Source organism: Astatotilapia calliptera, chromosome 18 (genome assembly GCF_964374335.1).
Source record: "Astatotilapia calliptera chromosome 18, fAstCal68.1, whole genome shotgun sequence".
Lineage (NCBI taxonomy): Eukaryota > Metazoa > Chordata > Actinopteri > Cichliformes > Cichlidae > Astatotilapia > Astatotilapia calliptera.
The window spans coordinates 6,741,601-6,765,730 of NC_137439.1; the positions used below are offsets into that span (position 1 = coordinate 6,741,601).

The following is a 24,130-nucleotide window of genomic DNA, read 5'->3' on the forward strand; positions in this document are numbered from 1 at the left end:
TTTTATTTTTATCTTCATATGAATACACACATGAATCCCCTTCTACGTTCTTCTCGCCCTTCCTTTCAGTTTTGTCGGGAATACAGAAATTGACGTGGACATCAAAAAGTACTACTGCAGGGCTGGAATCAAAAGTATACAGGTACGAATCCAAGATAGATGCAACATGTTAAGGTCAGTAGTTGTATGGCTATTTATCCCATATAAAGACATGAAAAATACAAAGTCCGTTGTCACAACACTTTCTGCTACAAATGGTAAATGGCCTGTATTTATATAGCGCTTTACTAGTCCCTAAGGACCCCAAAGCGCTTTACATATCCAGTCATTCACCCATTCACACACACATTCACACACTGGTGATGGCAGCTACATTGTAGCCACAGCCACCCTGGGGCGCACTGACAGAGGCGAGGCTGCCGGACACTGGCGCCACCGGACCCTCTGACCACCACCAGTAGGCAACGGGTGAAGTGTCTTGCCCAAGGACACAACGGCCAAGACTGTCCAAGCCGGGGCTCGAACCAGCAACCTTCCGATTACAAGGCGAACTCCCAACTCTTGAGCCACGATCACCCCAAACAACGAGTCCCTCCATCTTCTGCTTTTCCAGTTCAGGGCCCAGTAGGAGTATAGATAACCAGTGTAGATGATCAACAAACAGTCACACCTACAGCCTGTTTACTATAACCAGTGACCCTAACATGCGTGTCTTTGGACTGTGAAAAGAATGCCAGAATACCCGGAGCGAACTCATGCGGACAAGGGGAGAACGTGCAAATTCCACAAAGAAAGGCTGGTGGATTTAAACTCCGTGGTGTAAGGTGACAGTGCTAACCTCCACACTGCTGTACCCAAAACTACAAGTCCATTAATTCAATAGTCTGAAAACTGAAAGTGCAAAAACTGAGACAGGAAATCAGTGATGTTATTTATTTTATTAAGACCTCCTGCATGAGTCATCACCGTTCCCTTGGAGTCCAATGACGACTCATCCAGTAACTTTGGGCGGATGGCCGTTCCTGGGAAGGTTCACCACTGTTCTGTGTTTTGTCCATTTGTGGTTAATGGTTCTCACTGTGGATTTCTGGAGTCTCAGAGCCTTAGAATTTTTTTTTTTTTTTACATAGTAAATTTTAGGTGCCAGGAACAAATGAATGTCTGGAAATTCTCCCTAATAAATAAAGTGGCTGATTTAATGGACATAAAGTTGTTATTCAAGTTTGATCCTTGAAATAGTCCTAGTGGTAGCAGAAGTAGTAACAGTTTCTAAAAAAAACAAATGAATGAAAAACTTAAAGACACACACTGTACCCCAGCGGTGACTTCTACATTAAGTACTGACCTCTGCGGAGAAAGTTAATTGCATCATGTGTTTACACAGAACTGATAACGAGACGTTATCCACTCAGCTGTTGGCACAGGATCAGACCATATTTGCTGACCAGAGATCAGAGTGGAAGAGAAGACCCAAAGATTTACAGAGAGAAATGGCTACGTGTACGAAGCCCAGTCGATGTTTTCCTTTTGTGTTTGGCTCAGATTGTAGAGCTTCAGTCCCCGACGGTGTGTCAGCATTTCATAGGCTGCTGAAGATATAAGTAGTTTAAATGGAGAAGATGTGAACTGGGAGCTTATCATGCTTCATGAGTCATTCGGGTTTACTCTCCTCCACTCGCTGGCTGTCGACTTATTTTTTTCTTTTCTTTTTTGCTGTCACATCTTTTATTTAAAAAGGTATCTTCTTCGTCCCAGCGGGCCTCTGATGGAGCATTATCAGCTGCACATGACTTCTAAAGCATCCTCCTTCAGGGAGAAATGAGCTGCAGGACGGAAAGTGGTATAAACAAGAGGCTATCTGCAGTCTTTCCGCTGCACGTCCGTTTCGATGTGCAAAATGCTGGTATTTGATTACTCAGAGCAAGCTACAACCAAATTTGGTGCTACAGACGGCCAGTCTGCATGTCTGAGGTTTGAGTCACTGCAGCCTCTGAGAAACCTGCATCCAAAATAAAGAAACATTCACTTAACTGTGAAGTTTGTGTTGCAGACTTTCTTCATTCTCAGGGCCTCAAAATTAGGATTACAGTAGGCTTAATGATTACAGTATATGTGAGTCTGTTAGTACAGCCGATCTAGTTATATTTTGTGTTCTTGCAGGAAGTGGGAAATAAACTCGCTGGTTCTTTTTCCCTCTTTCACCAACCGTGTATTTTGAGCTGCTGTTCCACTGTTCTGTGTGGATAACATTACATACACCCAACCACCACCCACGCCTCGCGGATGAACACAACAGAAATCTGAATAGACTCTGTATATATGGTAAAAAAAAACTATATAGAGACATTATTCCTCAGTATTTTACAGATTTTTGACTCACAGTCTGAAATAATTGCTGCTCGTTCAACAAGAATTGTCAGAATTTAATCAAATTTGTCTCTTAATGGGTCGTTGCCCAATTTGTGTTCACTGTGCATTTTTACCACAGTATTGATCCGATTCTACTCAAACTAATGGGTCCTCACACAATATTCATTGTTGCTGGTGGATTTTGGTCATTATTTCTCGTAATGCAGCAAAACGGTAACAAGAAAACATCACTTTCTCTCTACTTTAAACATTACAGCAACCTGTGATGGATTGTGGGCTGTGAGTGGGGGGAAAAAAGTCAAATTGAATGCAAAACACAAACAGGAGAAGAAAGACCGTCTCCTGACTGACAATCCTGTGACTTATTATCCCACCCATCCATTCACCTAAGCTGGACTTTGTAGATCAACAGAATCATGTTTTAGGGCTCATCGATGTAACCTAGACCTGGGGGTCATCACAGGCTAAAAAACAAAAGACTCATTTGTGATGTTTCTTTCTTTTTCTCTGTTCAGCTTCATGGAGTGATGAGAGTGGTGATGGAGCCGCTGCTGGGGGACATCCCTCTGATCGGAGCCCTTTCTGTCTTTTTCCTCAAGAAACCTGTGAGTACTTTAACTTTTGGCAGCCTCTAAAATGCTTTCAGGTTTTGTTGTTTCCATTATGTTTCCTGGTCAGATTTTTACATTAACGAGTCCCCAAATGCTTTGTTTTCGTTGCGCCTTGATCTGCATTGCAAAAAAGGGAAATATCAAGCTTTTTACATGAAAACACACGCACACGCAAACTTTGAGCTAATAACTTGCAGAGTTCTAGCATACCAGCACCAGCTGTTATCACTGAGATCTTATTGGTTTTCTTTGCCTGATGGTGGTCCTGCTGGTACTGTGCACTCTGCCACCTACCACAGCGCTTTTCTCTTCAGTCTTCTTGAAGGCAGCCTAACTCAAGCCCTCCTTTATCAGTGCATTCCTTCTCTTTGACTGCTGCCTTCCTTCCTGTGCTTCAACACGGTCCCTCTTCTAGATTCAGTCTTTGATGGTGGCACTCAGAGGAAAAATATTTGCTATCATAATCTTCAAATAGAAATGTGAAATTGCCCCTGTCTCAATAAACATACATCTTCAGTCTGGAATTAGTAGGAGGAGGCTTTTGTGGAGTTTTGAACTAAACGCTGAAGCTTGTGGTTCAGATGTGAACCAGGAAGAAGTCAGGGCGGTTACAAGTGATTTTATCTCTCTCTGCTGTCAAACAAGGTGTGGAGAGCTCAGGCAGATCTTTGCTGACATGGAACATACATCAAACAATAAAGAGTTTCAGATGAGGCCAGAAAATGAAATCAAATTTTTGATTTTCATAGATGTTTTTGTGCAGAATTAGAATAAGACTGTTCAAGTCTGTCAGATCATTTATGTCATCTGCATATGTGTGAAGTGCCCTGACAGGGTCCCTCTTCTAATCTTTTACCACAAAGGATCTAACAAAAAAGGAGCGACTGCTGACACATTTATTATGACATTGTGACATCAGCGTTGTCTCTTGTAAAATGTATTTGTAGGACTTCAACTTAGAAACTGGCTTTTCTAATAATTTACTATAGAGATGTCCTAGGGCAAGGAGCCAAACACTGATACGCAGTGTTCACTTCAAGCATATAAGGTCAGATCCTGTCTGTCAGGAAGCTTTTCACCTCTTAAGGCATTTTAATCATTTTCCTTTTCAGGATGTTTTAAAAATCCTTCCTGATTGAGTTGTATTGTACTTCCGGATGTAATGAGTGTAGTAATGTGTAACGTGTGAATTTACACAGTGCAGTTTTGTAAGTCAAAGCAACAGATCACTCGCCAAATTTGTCCTCTGCTCTGTAGTGTCGTTTATCCTCATTGATTATTTTGCTATAAATTGCCCAGTTCCAGAGATGACGCCTGCCCTCTTTTGATGATCATGGAGCTTGATGACATTCACTACAAAAACAAATCCTCAACAGCTGTGTCTCTTTCCAAGAAATAGTGACCTGATTATTCAAATAAGCTGTTCTGTGTAAGAACTATTGTTTTTCTACAAGCTAGCTATATGCATGCTGCTTTGATTAGCAGATGTCGACAGTAGAAAAATGGTTTCCTCCAGCGTGTGGTGGGTTTCAAGTTTCACCAATAGTTAAAATTTAGGAGGAAATATTTCCCACCTGTAATAATCATTAACAATGAAAATATGAAAGAAATAATGAGAGAATCTGAAAATCCCGCCCACTGTGCAGGTTTTCTCTTCTCTCTCTGTCTCAGGCACCGCTCACCTGAAGCACAGGTTTGCATCTGTGCATGTAACGCAATGATTGATTGTTAATTTTGACCCGAACTAAAAGTGAGGCAGCCCGGGAGTTTTTTTGTTTTTTTTTCCCATAATCCTGTTTTTTGATATAGCAAAATATTAAGTAAGTTCATATTAATGGCAGATTTTATAAATAAATCTTCACAGATTCTGACAGATTTGTCTACATTTGAAAGACATCTAATAAAGGCCCGTGATTGGCCGGTGCCTCGTGTCATAGGGTAGATTTCTGTTGCTTTGTTGCGAATCAGAAAATTGCAATAAATACCTTTAATTAATATGTATTTCCTGGAATCGTTAGTTAAACCGCTGAGTAGTAGCAGCAAAGAACTTTCTTGGCTTGTTAAAAATGTCTGTCAGTTGTGCTTCCAGACTCAGACTAGCAGCATTGCTTCCACAGCTATAGATGGTATATTGGTGTTATCATTACACCTGGTCGATAACAACCCTCACACTGACGGTTACCTGCTGCTGTACTGCCACAAATAAACCAACTCGTCACACCGAGCGTGACGTTGCTGATATTTCTTCACTGTTGTTGTTTCTCCTTTCCGTTCCTCCCTGTGTGCCACAGTTGCGTTGTGACAGGTTGCTTGGCTCCAGGCGTGACAGCTGTGTTCTGACAATGCGGCTAATCAGGAAACTGAGCATTGGTGTCAGTTAGTATCAACCACCAGCCACCTCTTTGTTTTGGTTTATTCTGGTGTGTCTCGTGCCTTTGATTTCATCAGGGGCAAGTTTGAGGCTTCGTGTCGGTTTAAATGTTTGTATTCATCGCACGACGCTGCACAGGGCAGGGTTTGTGCATTAGTCGGTGCACCACTTTTATCCAGTGTTGTATTATCAGGTCAATATATATGCATAATAGAAACATCCAAAACATCATCAATGTTCAGATAATAAAGCAGACTTTATTAGTATTGTCACAGATTTAGCATCTGACATTGTGAGCAGGTTGACTGCAGTTGTATAAAGTAATTGTTTTATAACAGAAAACATATTTTAATATAACTTGATTGAAACTGGCTTCCAAGGGAAGGTTATTAACAGAATTGATCAGTTTTCTTTGTATAATTTTTTTTTCTTTTATTGCAATGAAACATAAATATAAAACTTCCAGGAACTGCTCGCCAGCTTAAAAGTGCAGCAGACATTTCAGTAACTGTAACAACGAATACAGTAACTGTAACATATCATTTAGCATGCACTTCATAGTAGCTACAGCAACATTACTGAATGCCTAAACCCAACCAAACGACAAAGAAAGTGTAGAGAAGTTGTAAACTTTAAAATGTAAAAATGTACTATTGTGGGATATTATATGGACGTCGGTCAGCATCGGTAAATCAAGCCAAAAAAGGTCATCCGTCACATGTGAATATGGTGAGAACAGGAGTGGGAGTGCGTTTGACGGCTACAGTTATATTTAAGTGATGTTTTTGCCTGAGCCACATGCTGTCCAAAGTGACATCAGACCTGTCCAGCGTAACTCTAAGGGCTGGTTTTACATGTTTTACACATGTAGATCGGTCAAACCATCCAAACAGGTCCTCGAGTGACGCAGCGCTTTGACACAGCAGTTTTAAATAGCAGCCACTCTGACTTTGGCTGTCCTGACATAACAGGACAAAAGATTGTGGTGGTTTCGGTGAAGTCATAAATCATGATACCCGGCAGTATTTCTATTTATCTGCTATGAACGGTTTGCTTCTACAGCAGCCAGCAGACGTTTTTACTTTGAATGAATCAGATTTACAGTACTGGGCTCTGTTGAGCACAAGGATAAATCGCTGATGTGTTTCTCTGCTAAGAGAATGTAAATGTGCTATAAAGTGTGGGTAGTGGGCGACGTTTAATAATTCAAAAATGGTCCAATAACCGAGGATGGGCGGTATTTTAGCGCAGGCACAGACTTTTTGATGGGCGGAGCAATGCAATCATGCACGGACGGACTTGCATGTTTAGAATTTAAACGTTTTGTTTGAAGGGAATATTTTACCTTCTTTTTTGTTTGTTTCAGTATTAAAATAGCTACTTTTGGATTCTTTATTTATCTAATTGACATGCGCCAAATTGCAAAAAAGAGATTTATCTTTTATGTTCACTGGAAGAGACATTTTGATTTTTAACTTACTTTTTGTTTAATTTTGTATTTGTTGTTTGGTCGAGTGTGTAAGACACAGAAACACTGGAACAGCCTGTAAACACGGTTGTAGTGGAAAAAGGAAACCAGTTTCTCTTTGTTTCCCTCCCCACCATTGTGGTTTTTGTATTTAAATAAAATCTTTTTGTTTTTTTCTGAACTGCCTTTCTTTCTTTCTGTTATGAGTTTGAGTGCATGTATTGCTGCTGCATTTGGGTGCAGTCTGAGGAGGGTGCATTGGTTCGCAGCTGGAAGAGGGTGCCATTAAAACAGCACTATTAATTTTTTCCATTGATTGCCTCTCTTAGCTTCAACCAGCATTATTAGCAAACTTACTCATTGGCAAATAAATAAATAAATCACCCTTTAAAACAATCGTCGAAAGGCTCAGCCTGTCATCAATAGTGGATATATTCGTCCAATCGCCCAACCTTAGTAGTGAGTGATGCCGCCTGAAACTGAGTGACGCTGTATTCTTCATCTTCTTTTTTTCTATACCCGAAATAACAGCTTAGCAGTGTCCACACAGTAAGTTGTGGTTAGTAAGACACCATCTTACGATCAGATGAAAGTAAGGGCAGCTCTTTCTCACACTTCACACAAACACCTCACTGAAGAAACCTGAAGAAACGTTTACTTTTTCAGTCCGAAGCTGATACCGTGGTTTTGGGTGTTTGTCAACATAAAGTATCTGATCCGAAACCAGTGTGAGAACAATAAGCTGTATTTCTCATTTTAAAGAAGAGGAGGGGAATATTTCCTGTCTCTGTAATGCTGTGTCTGTCTGTAATCATCCATCTATAAATTCGTTCCACCTGCCCAATCTGACCTGTGCAGGGTGTACCCAGAGTGGAGATTAGGTCATCTGTAATCAGATTTAACTTGTTTAAAATGAAAAGTAAACACAGAAATGCTTTCAACAACTATATTTACTGAATAGCAGTGAACAAAAAACAATTGGAACATGATAAATGCAATAAAGAAAACATATAATTTGAATTCACTTGAATTATTTGTGCTAATTTTTTTTCTCTGTCTGTGGACCTCACATTGGCTTTTGACACTGTTTCCACCACATCCTCCTTGAAAGTCTTAAACATTGGGTTGGTGTATCTGGAACTGCCTTAGAGTGGTTCTCCTCATATCTACATCACCGTTAAATCCTCTATCAGGGATTTAGGTGTCACTTTTGACTCGACTCTTACATTGGACGGGCACGTGAATTCTCTGGTTCGGTCTTGTTTTTATCATTTAAGGAATGTGGCTAAGGAATGTGTTTTATCTCTGAACTGGAGATTGCTGTACATGCATTTATTTCCTCACGCTTGGACTATTGTAACTCTTTGTTTATGCGTCTAAGCAAAGGTTCTCTGGATCGTCTGCGGGTTGTGCAAAACGCTGCAGCTAGGCTTTTGACAAAATCCTCTAAGTGTTCACATGTGACACCATTGCTATCTCAGCTACACTGGCTTCCTGTTGAATTTGGAGTCCATTTGAAGTTCCTGGTCTTGACTTACAGAGCTGTGCACGGACTGGCACCAGCCTACATCTCTGATCTGATACAGCCCGATGTCCCCAGCAGGTCCCTGAGGTCATCTGATCAGGGCTTACTTGCTATAAAACAGACTAAGATGAGAACTAAGGGTGACAGAGCTTTTGCCACTGTGGCCCCGAGACTGTGGAACCGTAAGAACTGTGGACTCAGTAGTTGTTTTAAAAAAACAACTCAAAACTCACCTTTTTAAAACTGTTTTTCATAAAATTTGTGCCTGTTTTGTATTTTCTGTTTTACCTTTTATTATTTTTTTATCTTATGTTCATCACTTTGTGACTCTGTCTAGAAAGGTGCTATATAAATAAAAACAATTTTTTCAAATTTATTTTATGTTGGTGTGAGTCTCTGCATTGCTGACATTTATGGTAGCACAAGTTTCTTTTTCTCTATTTTCAGTTTCACTCAGAGAAACTGAAAATACTTCCACTGTTCATGTGGAGTGGAGCAGAAAGGAGGCCGATGTAATGAAGATACTTTATATTGAGTCTATGGCAACTGATGATATTAATGCAAAACAACCTGTTCGATGGGTGTCGAGGCCAAAATAGCAAAGAAAAGAGAGAGAGAGAGATGAAGGGAGAAGCCAATGGGAATCGACTGTAGTCAACATAAATTTCTGCAAACACGCTAAACACACGGATAGCACATCAAGCATGAAACACCTTTAAACTGCAGATGCACAGAAACAAATGAAAGCATTTCAGTATTCAGTCCAGATTTTGTGCATTCATAAAAAAACGATAAACGAGTAACCTTACACCTACACTACGCTGTAGGTTTCACTCAGAGTGAAACCTACAGCCTGATGCCTGCATAGAAACCCACAAATAGCAGTTGGATGACACTCAAATCAGTTGTGGTGTGAAAATGAATTCTAATGAAATGACCTCCTCAGCCAGTGCAGAGAGCAGTTTTGCATGTTTGCAGACTGTGTTTATACTTTGCTTTTCAAAATAAAATAAAAAAACACTTCTGAATCTTTTGCTCTTTTTTTGTGATTTCATTCATTTCTAATGTGTTCTTTGAAATCCCCCAGCTGCTTCGATGCTCTTCCTGTGCCAGCCTGGCAGAGCATTGTTGTGGTCCACCATGTTCTACATAGAGCTAACTAGGCCACAGAAAGACATGCGTTGCTGTTAATCATTTGTCTCTTATGGTAATGACTCTGAAAAGAAGAAAAGACGCACACCTTTGAAGTCTTATTAGGTGTATAATTAGATTTTTATCCATTTATTGTTTAAATCAGTTTTACGTTTGTAAAGCGTAGTTTTGTTGCTTTTATTATGACTCATTTCCTGTTATGTGTACATATATCTTACTCTGTGCTAGAACTTTGCCAGTTTCTCACGTCAGTTTTCCCTCATTGCTACTCAGTCTGCTTCTGATGTAATGATGTTAGCCAACATTTCACATTTGAATCCTCTTTTATAATCGTCTTCACAGTTTCCTTATCTCACAGATACTGACCCACTCCTGCAGACGCACTCTTCTCCCCTGACACTAAAATATTATTGCTTTTGTTAAAAGTAGCATGTAATGATTTCCTAATAAGAGTCTGTGCAATGCAGTGCAGTCGTGTGATAGTGAACACTAACTATCAGTGAGCTGATTGTCGTCCCGAAAAACTGAGGACAGAGACTGGTCCTTGTTACTCTCTGAAAAATCAGGTTTCTAGATCAGTGGTTTCCAAATGATGTGCCTGGATTCAGTTCCACGTGTGCGATGGGATTTTGTAACTGCTAGGTCTCTGAGGTCAGCTGATCAATGTTTGTTTGTGGTACCCAGGTCCAGACTAAGAACTAAAAGAGGCTTGCTTTGGAGGTTGTGGGTCCGAGTTGTTGAACTTGCATCTGTCGGACTGGTTCAGACACTGTTGATACCTTTAAGAAGAAACTCATGATCCACCTGTTCAGGTCTCCTTTATGTCATTTTATCTGTTTATTCCATTTTAATTGAAAGCGTTACACAGATACATTTTAAAGCACAGCAGTTGTAAATTCATGGATTCATTTACTGTTTGTATTTTTTTTTCATGATGGTTGGATCAGAGTCCTCCTGGTGGTAGACGGCAAACAATTTTGGCCTTAATGATTCAAAGTGTTGGCATAAATTTTTTTGTAGGGTATCACATCCAAATCATTATCTGGTATTAAAGAGACCAAAGTGTGTCATCAAGTATTTCCATCACAGCTGCTCCACCTCTACCTGTCGAGTCTTGGGCTGTCCAGTTGTGGTAAGCCTGCGCTCGCTGTAGCCTTAGATGGATTTTCTTGGATGACGGGTTAAACTCTAACGTATCTTCTGCTCTTTTATTCCATCCATCTTGACGTCTGATGTTGCAGTGAGAGGACCTTTTCCTTTTTATCGAGGTTTTCATTAGTAATTATATCTTGACACACCAACCATCATAGCATAGCAACAGATTTATTTCAATCTTTCTGACTAACGCTGACTTATATGACCTGCTGCATGATTTGAGGATTAGATCATTACATGAATAAGCAGGCGAGTGAGTGCACACACACAAGTACTACCACTGGCTTCATACTACTTTACTTGGGCGTGTCAGGAATGTGGGGTTAGAATCAAAGTGGTTAATTACTTCTCCTTGTTATCTGGTTATTCAAGAAACCCAGTTAAAGTTCCAGTACAAAAGCCTCATAACTGGGTTAGAAATCCAGGTTGAGCTCTCTTTCTGAATATGAGAGTCCTGGCTAACGCCCTTTGCGACTCTTTTGTGGAATCAGTTGCTGTACGACGGGAACATGTTGCCGCTTGCATCAAGGGAACATGCTGGCAACCTGCTGTGTCATAAAAACACATTAAATAGCAGTGCCTTCAATAAAGTTTCTGTTTGCATTATTGGCTCTGTTGTTTCTGTGCAGCTGACCGGCTCATACTTACCAGATTATCTTGAGTAAGATAAGAAAGTTTCATAGTGTAAATAATGTGATTACTGTTCTGTACAGTTAGTCTGATTCATCTGAAGCTTTCATACATTTTTATCCCCCATCATAGAAAAACACACACACACATGCTAGCATACACACGCTAGTATACAAACACCATGTTAGGCTAACAGCTGACATATATGATCTTGTCTAAATTTAAACACACTGCTTGAACTTCCTGTTGTCCAGATGCTACCTGTGTTCGTATCATTTTCTAGATAGAAATGACTGGTAACTGTGACATTAGCAGTAATACACATTCAAAAAGTGCAACATGTTCCAAGGACATTTACAGCAAGTGACATTTTACTACACAATTTATTTATTGTTCTTTCCTGACTGTTGGAAAAACTAAAAAGCAGAAACACAGGGAATTAAAACGGCTTGACTGTTTGTTTTGTGGTAATGAGTAAGAGGAAGTTCGCTGTTTGTCAGGAGTTTGTCAAATGTTATGATGACATTGATCTCTTTTATTAGCTCTTATAATGTAGACTTAATGTCTTGCAGCTAATTATTTGTTAGCATAAAGTAATGCCTGCAGTCAGTGCTGTGTGCGTTCACACGGGAAGCATCCGTATCGATTATATCGACTGAATTTAGAGCTCGGCTCCTTGGCCGTTCCCGTCTTTGAGGAGAAGATCTCAGAGAGACTCTTTATTGTTTCAGCATCTACATCGAGCTGCTTTGGGCTGCTCCCTTGTCACACATTTGATTTGGCAGTTTTACACCAGATGCCCGTCCTGATCTGACCCCCCTAAGGGGGATATGTTTCTCCAGCTGCAGTCAAACTAGCAACCTATCAAGAGTTATCTACTGCACTGTGGAAGCACATGATTTCAACATCTGGCTTCAACATCTGTATGAAATGAAAAACAAAAGTATACCGTTAAGAACTGTCATATAGTTGAAAATTGTCTGGTTTATTATTTGGAGAAAAAAGAATAAATCTGTGGTTTTGCTGAGATTATATTTGGGTATTGACTCATTCACATTTTTTAATTTTTATTAAAATGTTCACATTTAGTATGGCACAAAAAGCTTTTTTAAGCACTATAAAGCGTGAGTGCAGAGGGAATTTTTAATCATATTTCCTGAAAATTCTTAGACTTGCTGAACTCTGAAACCTTCAAAAACCCAGTCTAAACATGTTCTATCTTTCTGTGTCGTCACATTTTCATCAGGAAGCATTGAGGTTTTGAAAACACCAAATGGCCTTTTGCTTTGTTTTCTCATCTTCTAATTTTCTTGTTAATAAATCTAAGTCTAAATTGTAGTATTTGTCTGTTTTTCAGTTGCTGGACATCAATTGGACTGGGCTCACAAATATGTTGGACATTCCTGGTGTCAAGTAAGTACCTGCGGATAATTATTTATAAATAAAATCGGTGTGATTTTTGAGGGTGTCATGCAGTGTTACAGGCTGGATTGACAGTTATTTGCATTACGAAAGCAGGAGACATTCTATAAGTTCAGTTCAGTTCCAATAAACTGGAGAGACTGGCATCCCCACACTGCAGGGAAGGGTTTGTTATGGGAGAGCAAGATGGCTAAAGTCAAATAGAGAAGTTCGGTCTTCTGATTGAATTTTTTCAAAAGCAATGACTGTCACACGCAGCGATGAATCACAGAGCAATGACTGCTGTCCCACTGAGGCATCGTAATAGTGTCACTGGATGTTTGAGGCTATTTGTTTCACCTAAACTGTGTTCTACTGGAACTATTCTGTCTCTCATGCACAAGCACGCAAACACGCACCTACCGTTCTCTTCCTGGTGGGGGCGTTGTCACCCACCATGATTCCAGAGTGTTTTGTGTAGCTCACATGCTGCCGCGGAAGTTGTTGAGCATGATAAATGTTTCATTCCTGTTTTAATGCCGTGTAAACTTTAATTCCTCGTCTAACATAAAAACCAGATGTGCATTATTATGACATATTGTGAGAATTGCTGGGCACGTTATTTGAGATGATTTAAGAGTCTGTGAGTTAAAGTTGGATGCTGTGGGAGCCGAGAGCGTCTAATCTGTAGTGAGAGGCAGAGAGATGGCTTACCCACCTTTAATAAAACCCAGTTGCTTTTCACTGCTGTGTTTTGTGAGAAGACTTGTTTTCCTTTTTGGTTTCCGTTCAAGAATATTTTCCTTATTCTGCTGAGCTCATGGAAATATTAATTGACCTGGACATGACGCAAAGATTTCAGCTTGCTTCCAGCTGCAGCAACTGCAAAATATTAGTGTTTAACACAAAAACAGGAGAAATCAGACCCTGAATCAGCTATTAGTTCCTTTAGAGTTGGATTGTTTATTAAAATAGCTGTGAAAACTCTTATTTTGCAAAACTGTGGGGGGAAAAGGCACAAATTAGAAGTGTAATTTGGGCAATTCAAAGCAAACTGCTTTTTTATGGGAAATGAAAAGTCTTGTAACACATAATCTTTTATTTAGTATTCATTCAAGATTCATGATTTCTCTTTTCCCAGCTGCCTGGAAGTATGAGCTGAAAACAGACACAACATCAAAGTCTGGCTGAACTAGGATCACTTAATTTTAAATCAGAAAATATCTCACTTTCGATGAGTTTCACCACGTTACAGTTTTGGAAGCTCAAACATGCTGATCACTCGGAATCACGTTAAAGAGACACGCAGCCCGAGCAGGCTCTCGGGCTCTGATGCTCAAACTATTACGTTAAAAGCAGGATCGCAGAATGGATTATAACCATTCATTTTCCTCTAAGTGTTGATATTTTTAGCTGTGTTATTATGAAAGGAGACCTGCCACAGACAGAGATGGGATGTTGGTTGGATTTGTGGGAAGATTTTCCAGACAGGAATTCTTTTTTGCATCTTTAGGGACACAGAGAAGTCTTTGGTTTCTAAGCTTTAGGTCTTTTATTCCATTTTAAAGGGAGCAAATGTGTTTGCCAGATCCAGCTGTGTGGTCATTTGTTCCCTTAGTTGAGTGAAATAGATGTTCAGCAGAAAAAGACACTGAAATCTTTATCACTACATGTGCTTCATTTTATGCTTGTCTTTTATGCCTACAATAACTTAACTTCAGAGAAGACCTTCAGGTTGTTGCTTTAACTCGTCTGCCAAAGTCGATGATACGTGATGAAACTTTATGTGAAAAGTGTCTCTGATGCATTAGAGGATTTTTATTTTATTTCCCCCTTAAAGTCAAAATGTAACAACAAACTTTGTCATTATTGACTTTTTCTGGTTTGTTTTGCCTTTAGCTGAAATTGAATTCACAGACGTGTGTAACCTTAGATGAAAGTAATTGTCAAAACTTCTTCTTATTTTAACTACCAATTTGTATTTTTTACAAGAGAATAATCGTCCTAAATGTTAATAAGGTTTGTTAATGAATTTTACAGCCTGTGAGCTTCCTGCGGTTTGTGCTTTTACCTTTTGCAGCAGTGGAGAGAGCTCAGCTGAAAGCAAAGGCACATGAACATGCTTCATGTTTGTACAAATGTGAGCTGACAGACTGAGGTTAATGTAATAAGCTAACACTAATAACAGTGATCAGTGATGCAGGTTATTATCCACTTCAGGTTAGTATTTAACCAGGCTTACACGAGGCTCTCGTGGCGCTTCCACCACTTTTACGAAAACGGCATGAAGAGTTATTTTGACTTTTTTGACTTGTGAAGGCAACAAATATAAAACCACGTCGTGTTGGCAGAGAAACAGACAGCAGAGTCCAGCCCAGATCCTAAGACCCGAGCTCTAATTGTCTCGCGCTAACATTGTGGTGTGTTTGCTAGATGGCGTTTAAAGCATCTTCTGTTTAGTTCGGCTTCCAGGTTCTTGCTCTTGTCCGATGGTGTTGCCTTTTAACATCACTGTGCTATTAAACGTAAGTGTACAGTAAAGTGTATATAAAGGGCTGTTAGGAGCCTTTATGCTCTTGATGATTTGATAGTGGTGCAGCAATTTTTTTGTCACACAGTGTGAGAGTGCATCAAAGTGTGCTTCAGAGAGCCCAGTCTTTATAAAAGTCCATCCAGTTGTTGTTGGGATGTCAGTCTGCACCAGTGTGGGTTTTTTTTTTCCCCACTGACTTTTAAGTTCTTGAAGTTCGCTTCATTTAAAACCCTTTTTAGAGCCACAGCTCCCTGCCCTGCCTGCTGTTAGCACACTGCTAGCTGTGTTGTTACGCCTTCATTGGCATGTTGCTGCTGGCTGGTGGTTTACTATTTGTTGTCAGCAGAGAAACACTGTGGTTTCCAAATAACTCCACCCTGTGAAATGTAACTATCCTTGTTCAGCAAGTTCAAAGAAAGTGTGTGTATGTTTGTGCACTTTTGTGTGTGCACGTGTGTGTGTGTGTGTGGTGATTGAGCTACAGACCTGCGATAGCCCCACCCACCTCTTCCTGTGCGTGAGGGCGCTCATATTTCCTCACTGAGTATTTGCATTTAGGCCCGAAACAGTAGGAAAACCTGAGGTCACCCCTAGCTGCTTCCTTTTTGAATAGCAGCATTAATGCCACACACACACACACACACACACACACACACACACACACACACACAAACACACACAACGTTCAGTCTATTACCAAACCGAGCTCCTTTTATAGGGTTGATGGGATGTGTTGAAACTTCATTGAGTCTTTAAGCATGGGCCTGGCAGCAGAATTGCACCACTTAATCTCATCTGGAGACAGTTATGTAGTTAAGCAAGCAGCTCAGGAATCAGCGCGTCGACACTAAAATCAAGTTTGCGCTGATGTGAAATCCCAGAGTAAAGCTGACCCAGAATCAGCTGCTCCAGAGGATTAAGTCATCCCTTCTGAAAGCAGCCGATGCTGTTCCTTACACAGGATGCTGCTGCCACCTAGAGGAAAGAGGTCAAATATCAAAGGATGATCCATACACAGTATTTAGTTTGCTGTCAAATAGAGATCATTTTGGCTTAATACAGAGGAGGTGATTGAACTTTTACTATTCAGAAATTCAATAAGAACATGATTCCTCCAGAAACGGTGTCTTGATTACTCCTATCTTAGAACAGTTTTACCTGGAGGTAGTTGCCACCAAACAAATAATTCCTGCCAAGCAGTTGCAGCTCATTCAGAAGGCAGAGCCTTTCTGTCTGCTTGCTTCTGCACAGGAAAGATGGTTGTTTGTCTTCTATTTATTTGTTAGCTTTTTTGTCATCTTTGCATCTGAGGATTACTTCAGAATTTATGTTCTTCATAATCAGTGTGCCGTGTGCTTCTTATGGGTGTGGCTCAGATATGTGACAAACTGTATGGTCACCTGACTCTGTCACATATACTTAGACATACCACAGTACTGAATCTGTACACAAACAACAGCTGGCATTTACTGCTGTCTCAGTATACTTGTTGGCTGTTTCCATTCTGGATGGGTAAAGATCTGTTTTTCAGCCACTAAATGCATTTCTGGAACCAGAGGGAAGCATGCCTGAGCCCAGGGCCTCGCTTTGCACAGCTGGATATTTTAACACAATATAACATCAGTTTTAATGATTTCTTACATTTGTTCGTCATCTTCCCTCTCTCCTTCTCTCCCCGTCCATCACTCTGTCAGTGGGTTATGTGACAATCTACTGCAGGACATCATCTACAGCTACCTGGTGCTGCCAAACCGCATCGACATCCCGCTAGTGTCAGAGGCCCAGATGGCTAGACTGCGCTTTCCCATTCCCAAGGTAACACAATGCAGCCAAGTAAATTATAGCTGCTAAAAAATATATAAATAAATAAATTAAACGGGTGAATAAATCTGTAATTTAGATGATTTCCTCAATGCCCTCAGAAGCTCTGATAATAATCTTTCTGTGTCCTCAGTGCATCCTGAGAATCCACTTCATCGAGGCTCAGGAACTGCTGCGTAAGGACAAGTTCCTGGGAGGGCTGGTCAAAGGGAAGTCGGATCCGTACGGAGTCATCAAGATTGGGACGGATCTCTATCAGAGCAAAGTCATCCACGACACCGTAAACCCAAAGTGGAACGAAGTTTATGAGGTAAGCTTCAGAAGACGCTGCACGGAGTCACTGGTGACAAGATTAGAGTGTAATATTGTCCGATATCTTTTTTGTTTTGTAGGGTTGTTGTAACATATAACAGCATTTAATATGGAGGTTTTTTCAATCTCCTGATTCCGTTGAGTTTTTAATTAATAAAGGTAATATAATGGGTGCACATTTTCGGCTAAGAAAGCTATTTCCGCTGGATTTTACATGTTATGCTGCCCCAACTGCACCATTAAAATACATAAACACATAACATGTAGTGACAAGATTTAATATTTAATTTTTAGATTTTAAAGAAACTAAAAATCAAGACTAAATGATGGGTTGGGTTTTTTTTGTTCTGCGCTTTAATATTTTGATCAAAAAAGAGACCAAAGATAAATCTGTCCATGAGTTTGGTTTTTTAGGATGTGATTTAAATATTTATCATGTTCATCTGGTTTGATTTGTGAGCCACCGAAACATATTTTATTTATCTGTTCCCTTCCCTTTGTCTTTGTGGAAGAGGTGAATGAGCAATAATGATGAATAAATGTTTCTCCTGACAGTAAGAAATTAGTAACTTCATCTAATTGGATGTAATCTGTTGTCTTGTTTTGATCTGGCACCAGCAGTGGACCTGCTCAGTACAAAGTCAATGTGTTTCCATGCAGTCTGCAGCCGCGCCTTCTCGTTTGTTTGTGTGTGTACTGTGTGTGCAGTATGTAGTAATGCAGTTTATTTTCAGGCCTTGGTGTATGATCACTCAGGGAGCAGTATGGAGATTGAACTGTTCGATGAAGACCCTGATCAGGACGACTTTCTGGGAAGGTAACGCTGCTTCTTAGGCTGGATTTTAGCTGAGTCACAGAAGACTGTTTTAAAACGACAGCTGTCAATTTAGCGTTTTACTTTTCTAATTATGTGATGGTTAAATAATTATTCATCTATCAAGTCAAATGCAAAAACAAATTCTTCTTTAGTGGCTAAAAATAAATAAATAAAAGTGTGGTGCTTTTTCTGTTTTTCTAACTTCTTTTTTTAAGTATATTTGTTATTTTTGAGGATGCCACCTTGGCTTGGAGAAAGCATAATGTTTAGATATTTTCAGCTTTATTTACTGTAGTATTAAGTTGATGACTGGCGTTCTAAATTGAAACACGCAATTCATATTTAAAGAAAACTTCTTTAAAAAAATCTTATCAGTGTTTTTCTCACTAACTTTTACTGTTTGCTGTTTGATGTGATTCGTAACAGGTTTTCATCAAAGGACGAGGCCTCTGAAAGCAATCGCAGCTTTCAAGCCGAATCCTTGGTGGCGTTTAATGAAAGCAGCGCTGCGTGTCTGAATTTCATTTCCCACCAGACTTCATTATTGCGCAGCGTCACGACACAGTGTGTCGTGTGCTGTGATGAGTCAGCTTCATTCTGAAACCCTCTGTGAAAATTTAATCAACAGAAGGCAAAAATAAGGAAATTCCATCAGCAGCTTATATTTATAACTAATTCATTTTTTTCCCTGTAAAAAATGCAAACACCCAGACAGTCTTTGATAAATGTGAATTGCTGATATTATTTAGGACTGGGCGTTTGGCAAAATGAGACATTTGAGGATATTACACTGCGATTTTAAATTTTATTTGTATTTAAATTCTTCATAACTTGTTTTTCCAGTCTTGCAATCAACATGGCCGAGCTCCAGAAGGAACAGAAGGTCGATGAGGTGTGTGCTGCATTCAATGCTTTTGGCACGCTGCTGGTTTAAAGTAACATTTCAGTCGTTTAATTATCCAGTTAGCAATTTTATTCACTTATCACATTAGACTTTAATGCTGTTTTCTTGTTTCTGCACATGCAAGTGGAAACTCTTGGGTTTTTCTTTTGCACTTTGTAATAATGTTATGTTTTTGTAAGTTTCAGTAGGACCCTGATGCACAGGCATATGATGTCATTTGTTGTGTTTTTGTTTGCTTTGCATTATCTGACATCACAATAGCCAATCAAACTTAATGATGTCAAACAAATAGATTGAACTAGTGAATTTAAGTTGCATTTTTTTTAAATTAAGAATTATTTTTATAACTTGCATCATTTTAAGTAATTCAATAAAAAGTAAATGAGTGATGATATTTGCTGTAATTACAATTTTGCTCTTCCTGAAATATAACAACAACTTTTCTTCACTTCAGTGGTTTCCATTGGAAGATGTGGCTACAGGGAAGTTACACCTCAAACTGGAGTGGCTGTCTCTGTTGTCCACCCCTGAAAGGCTGGACCAGGTACAGTCGCCAGAGGGAGCTTAAATCCAGCACTCCATTTACATTTTTAAACTCGCTATGTGAGATGTTGTCTTGCTTGGTTGGAACTTTAACTCTGCTTGAGCCTATCTTTGCGTTTTTCCTCCCAGGTGCTGTCGGGCATCAGAGCAGATCGCAGTCAAGCCAGTGACGGCCTCTCGTCTGCGGTGCTCATTGTCTTCCTGGATTCGGCCAGAAACCTTCCGGTGAGTCGACCCGGCCGAACGTCGCACTCATGAACAGCAGCAGCGTTAATTTACTCAAACAGAAATTAAATCCTAAATGTATGGAGCTGAAAGACGAGGATGATTATGTTGATATAGCTGCTCTGTTCATTGATCTAAGCGTGTTAAAGCTCAATGAACCAGTGTTTGCAGTGTTTGCTGAGCTCTTAGTTCTTCACTGGGATTTTGTTTTTTCTGCAGTCTCTGAGATCAGTTTTATGTTTAATTTTTGCCTGTATCACTTCGGCCTCTTGCTTTTCTGCTTTCTGAACTTTTTTCTGGTTCTTCTCTCTGTCGTAATATCTGTTGTAATAACCTTAAGCTTTTCATATTTTTTGCAAGCACACAAGTAAAAATCAAGCTCTGAAAAGTTCATGTAAAAAGCTGAAGATTGAAAATTGCTTTGGAAGAGAAAAATTGTCTTTAAGTCAGAAGAGCAGAAGTGCTGCTCAGTACTGACTTCACCTCCAAAGCTCAGCAAAGAGTTTGAGGTGAATGGTTTATAATATTACTCAAGATCTCCATTAAAAAAATAAATTAAACTACATTTTATATTCTAAACATATTCAGCATATTTCCTTAATGTGGTAGTTTTACTTTGTCGTCCTACACAGAGAATACCATTTCAAATTCCCTGTACGGTGGAAACATACATGAACTCACTCGCTGTTTGTGACAGGTGGTAAAAAGCTAACTCTGTTAAGAACTGTTCATTTCTGACTTCTGTAGCACAGACCTGACCTTCCTCTTTTCAGCCTCATCTTCTCTGCTTTTCCTCTTGCTTCCTCACCTCCTCTTCCCTCTGAAGAGTGTCTTCGAGGGGAACTTGGGCTCTGGCTACTTAAAAGAGAGGCGCGCGTCGGGCCTCGTGTTTTGCGAGAACACGGCTTCTCTCTATCGGAGCTTATTTGTGAGTCCGCTGGCAGTTTTCTGCACCCTGCAGTGTGAGAATGGCATGATTAGAGAGCTTCCTTGTTTGTTTGCCTGATGAGCATGGATCCCTACGTGTGCTTGGGTTAGATTCCCTAATATAATTATTGTTTGTTAAATTGTTGTTGATTGGTTTGACTGATTCCAAAGCTGAGGAACATGAGAAAAGGGTTTGGCTGGAAGATGATCAAAACCACAATGATGGTTTATATTTAAGGCCTGTCAAAAGCATCCTTCCTCCACCATTATTGTGTATTACAAGATATTAGTGGTCTCGCAGAATGAGTAGACTTATGGTACATTGTTTCTACTAATCAGGTTTCATGTTCTCTTCACCGCAGCTAATTCAGTGTCTCAACGGCTCATTTCCTCCTAAGAAGTAAGCCATGCTGATGTTTTTCTGTTTGGCTGCCGACACAGATTCCATTTTATCAGAGCAATTGAGTTTTACTGTAAAAGGGTAAACAAATCAATACTGCTCTGTGGATACTGTTAAAAGCTATTCAGTCTTACTCTGTGTTCTGCAATGAGACAGCATAAAAAACAGAAAATAGTTTGAACCATTTCGATGTAGTCTTCTCGAACACATCAGACATCAAAAGTTTAAATTTAAGTTCATTTCAGTGCTCACAGACTTGATTTAGTCCAAAAACAGGGGCAAAGTTACTGATCTCAGTTGTTTTGAAGTGTGTAAGGAGGAAGGCATGCATTTTGACCACTGTGAGATTTTTAGGTTAGGGAGGCTGAATTCTCTGTGGATTGCTTCCCTCCATCCTTCCTGTTTAAGCCCATTGTGTGTTCAGGTTTTCCCCTTCCCATGTGCCCACTCACTTCAACTCTGACATCACAGGCCAGAGCTCCACAAAAACCTGAAGCCAGTGTGATTATTTTTAAAGTAATGCACAGACTGTGTAATGGTGAATGCTAAGATGGCATTTAATTTATAGTAGACATACGTGTCTCTTTTCAAGGAATGATAATGTGAAATGTGAGAAGCTTCTTTTCATATGTTCCTGCTGAATTCAATCTTTTATCAATACAATGTGTAGGTGTGGCTGTAAACGATTTTTATTTTGGGTCAGTCCGTTCGGTGAGGCCTGAGTGTTTTGGGGAGATCTGAAGATGGCGCACTCAGAGTAGCCTTTAGCTGAATCATCTCATTCATCTAACTATTGACTTGACCTCAAGGGTTTGCCTCAGGGTCCTCCTGTTAGAATTCGTGAGGCGTCTTTTATCGGATTTTTATAGATAGTAATGGACCTCATTGGAAGAAATGGTTAATTATAGAATGAGGTATAAAAGATCTGAGAGGATAAACTTCAATGATCATAGGTTATCTGTCCTTGATATCAAGTATCTAACTGTTATTGCATACAAACAAAACTCAACAATAACCAGGTTTTATAAGATTGACCAGTAAAGGTATCAGCATGTGTATATCTGTTAGTTTAAATGCCAGATAAGCGCACACCCCTTGAGGGTTAGGGGGTAGTTACATCAAAGCCATTTTATTCCTACTGAACCTTCATATTTCTAACCCAAGCTCATCCCAGGGCGTAACATATTTATTCTGTCCATGGTTGGGCTGTTAAAGTCTCTCACTAATTCCCAAAACCTGACGCATGAAGGCCCACCCTGAGCGTAAACAAGCCATCAACATGATGTTCGATGACAGCCTTACAGTAGCATGTACAGCTACCCTTCCTTTTCCCCAACAATGCTTCTTCTGTCTAAATGAATTGGTTTCTGTCTTTGATGTAGTTGAAAGTTGAATAACAAGGATGCTACATTCTGTTTTGTTGCCATTTCACTCCATTCTGTTCTTGCTCAACACTGAAACACTTTTCATTGGGTTTGCTGTCCATGGTCTTAATATCATTGTTTTCGTTCCATTTAGAAATCTTTATATTTGTTCCCCAATCATTACTATATCACAAATCATCTGACTTTCATTTTTCTCTGACACCCATGTATTTTCTTGTCCATTGTATCCACTGACTCTTATCTAATGCTGTGGTATTTTCACTAGAGTCCAATCAATGTGTTTTGGCTGATATTTTTGCATAATAAATGAACTGTAGATCTAAACATCTTTTAGAATCCTCAATATTTCATTAAAACAGAAAAAGACATGAGTTTTTAATATCCAAACTATTTAATAGTGTCTAAAAGTAATGTTATATCAACGCGGTTAATAAAAAGTTAAATGTTTTCATTCATCGGTGTATGTCAGCCTGAATTTGCTGTTGGTTGAGCTCTAGTTTTAACTTCATGTCACGGTTTAATTGGGGAATAACACTAACCATGTGATCATTCATGTTGTCTCTCTGTCTTTGTCACTGTGCGGTGCATCCCGATACATCTGGTGATGCCGATGGTGTTGATGTGCTGACACCAATCCTTCCTCCACCTCTTCCCGGCATGCTCCTCTTTTCCCAAATAACCTGGTGGTGTGTGTCTGTGTGTGTCTGTGTGTGCTGTTGTTCGCTCTCTCCTTCCTTGTCCCTGTGGGAAAATCAAAGCGCAATCCGTTAGAGTTCAACCAAGCGGGGCTGAGGAAGGGCTCGGTCAGTAAGGCCATCAAGGTAATGCCACGGCAACCAAGCACACCCATCCCGATCAGACACTGAGGGGAAATAATATAAAGGAAATACAGTAACGCTTATGCACAATGTGACCAAAAGTATGTGGACTCCAATGTTTTGTTTGAGAAAAGTGTCTTAATTGTTGTGAAATAAACAAAAGAGCTCGACAGATTGCCAGTGGATGTTGGAGTGTCTGTTTTGGAAAGTTACAGATATGGTTTCTCCGACTGTAGATGTTGATAAATTCGATGTCAGACATCAATTTGGGGGATTTCTAAACAATTTTTTTTTATGTATGTAGCTTTAAGGTTGAGGGCAATGTTATGCTGAATAAGTGGAAAAAATGAATGCTGCCATTAAGTTAAAGAACGCTCGCATTAGTCAAAATAGCATTGTTATATTACTTACGGTCATGTTTATTTGCCGTGTGGCTCTGTTCTGTAACCTCTGGGCATTTCTGCCCCTACATTTGGCAACCATAAAGTCAGGGACCCGAGCAGCAAGATCCCCTCACCCACAACAGTTTGACATTGAAATGTAAGAAATGGTGAAGCTGGAGATGAGGTGGGTTACAGAGTGGCTTGCAGAAGCAGCATAATGACAATTCACCATGAGAGAATTGCAAACCAGCTGAGCCATAAGCTGATGCAAGCTGGCACGTAGATTTACTTTTATTTAAATCACGCCATATCACAACGTTGCTTCAAGGCACTTTGTATTAGGAGATAAAACCTCAGTAATCCGATGAACAACCACTTG

At 39.8% G+C, this 24,130-nt stretch overlaps 1 protein-coding gene across 4 annotated transcripts in view; it reads left to right on the forward strand.

Moving 5' to 3' along the window:
* Positions 1–24,130, forward strand: part of esyt2a (extended synaptotagmin-like protein 2a) — a 50,539-nt gene that overhangs the window by 20,987 nt on the left and 5,422 nt on the right. Inside the window, exons 6-16 of one of the 4 annotated variants that reach the window (XM_026148859.2) lie at positions 70–142; positions 2,886–2,975; positions 12,640–12,695; positions 16,911–17,031; positions 17,171–17,347; positions 18,084–18,166; positions 19,010–19,058; positions 19,525–19,614; positions 19,743–19,838; positions 20,665–20,766; positions 23,309–23,371. In XM_026148859.2, the coding sequence (XP_026004644.2) occupies positions 70–142; positions 2,886–2,975; positions 12,640–12,695; positions 16,911–17,031; positions 17,171–17,347; positions 18,084–18,166; positions 19,010–19,058; positions 19,525–19,614; positions 19,743–19,838; positions 20,665–20,766; positions 23,309–23,371 (1,000 nt within the window). The remainder of the gene's footprint in view (positions 1–69; positions 143–2,885; positions 2,976–12,639; positions 12,696–16,910; positions 17,032–17,170; positions 17,348–18,083; positions 18,167–19,009; positions 19,059–19,524; positions 19,615–19,742; positions 19,839–20,664; positions 20,767–23,308; positions 23,372–24,130) is intronic. The other 3 variants (XM_026148861.2, XM_026148862.2, XM_026148863.2) reach the window with 3 other exon arrangements.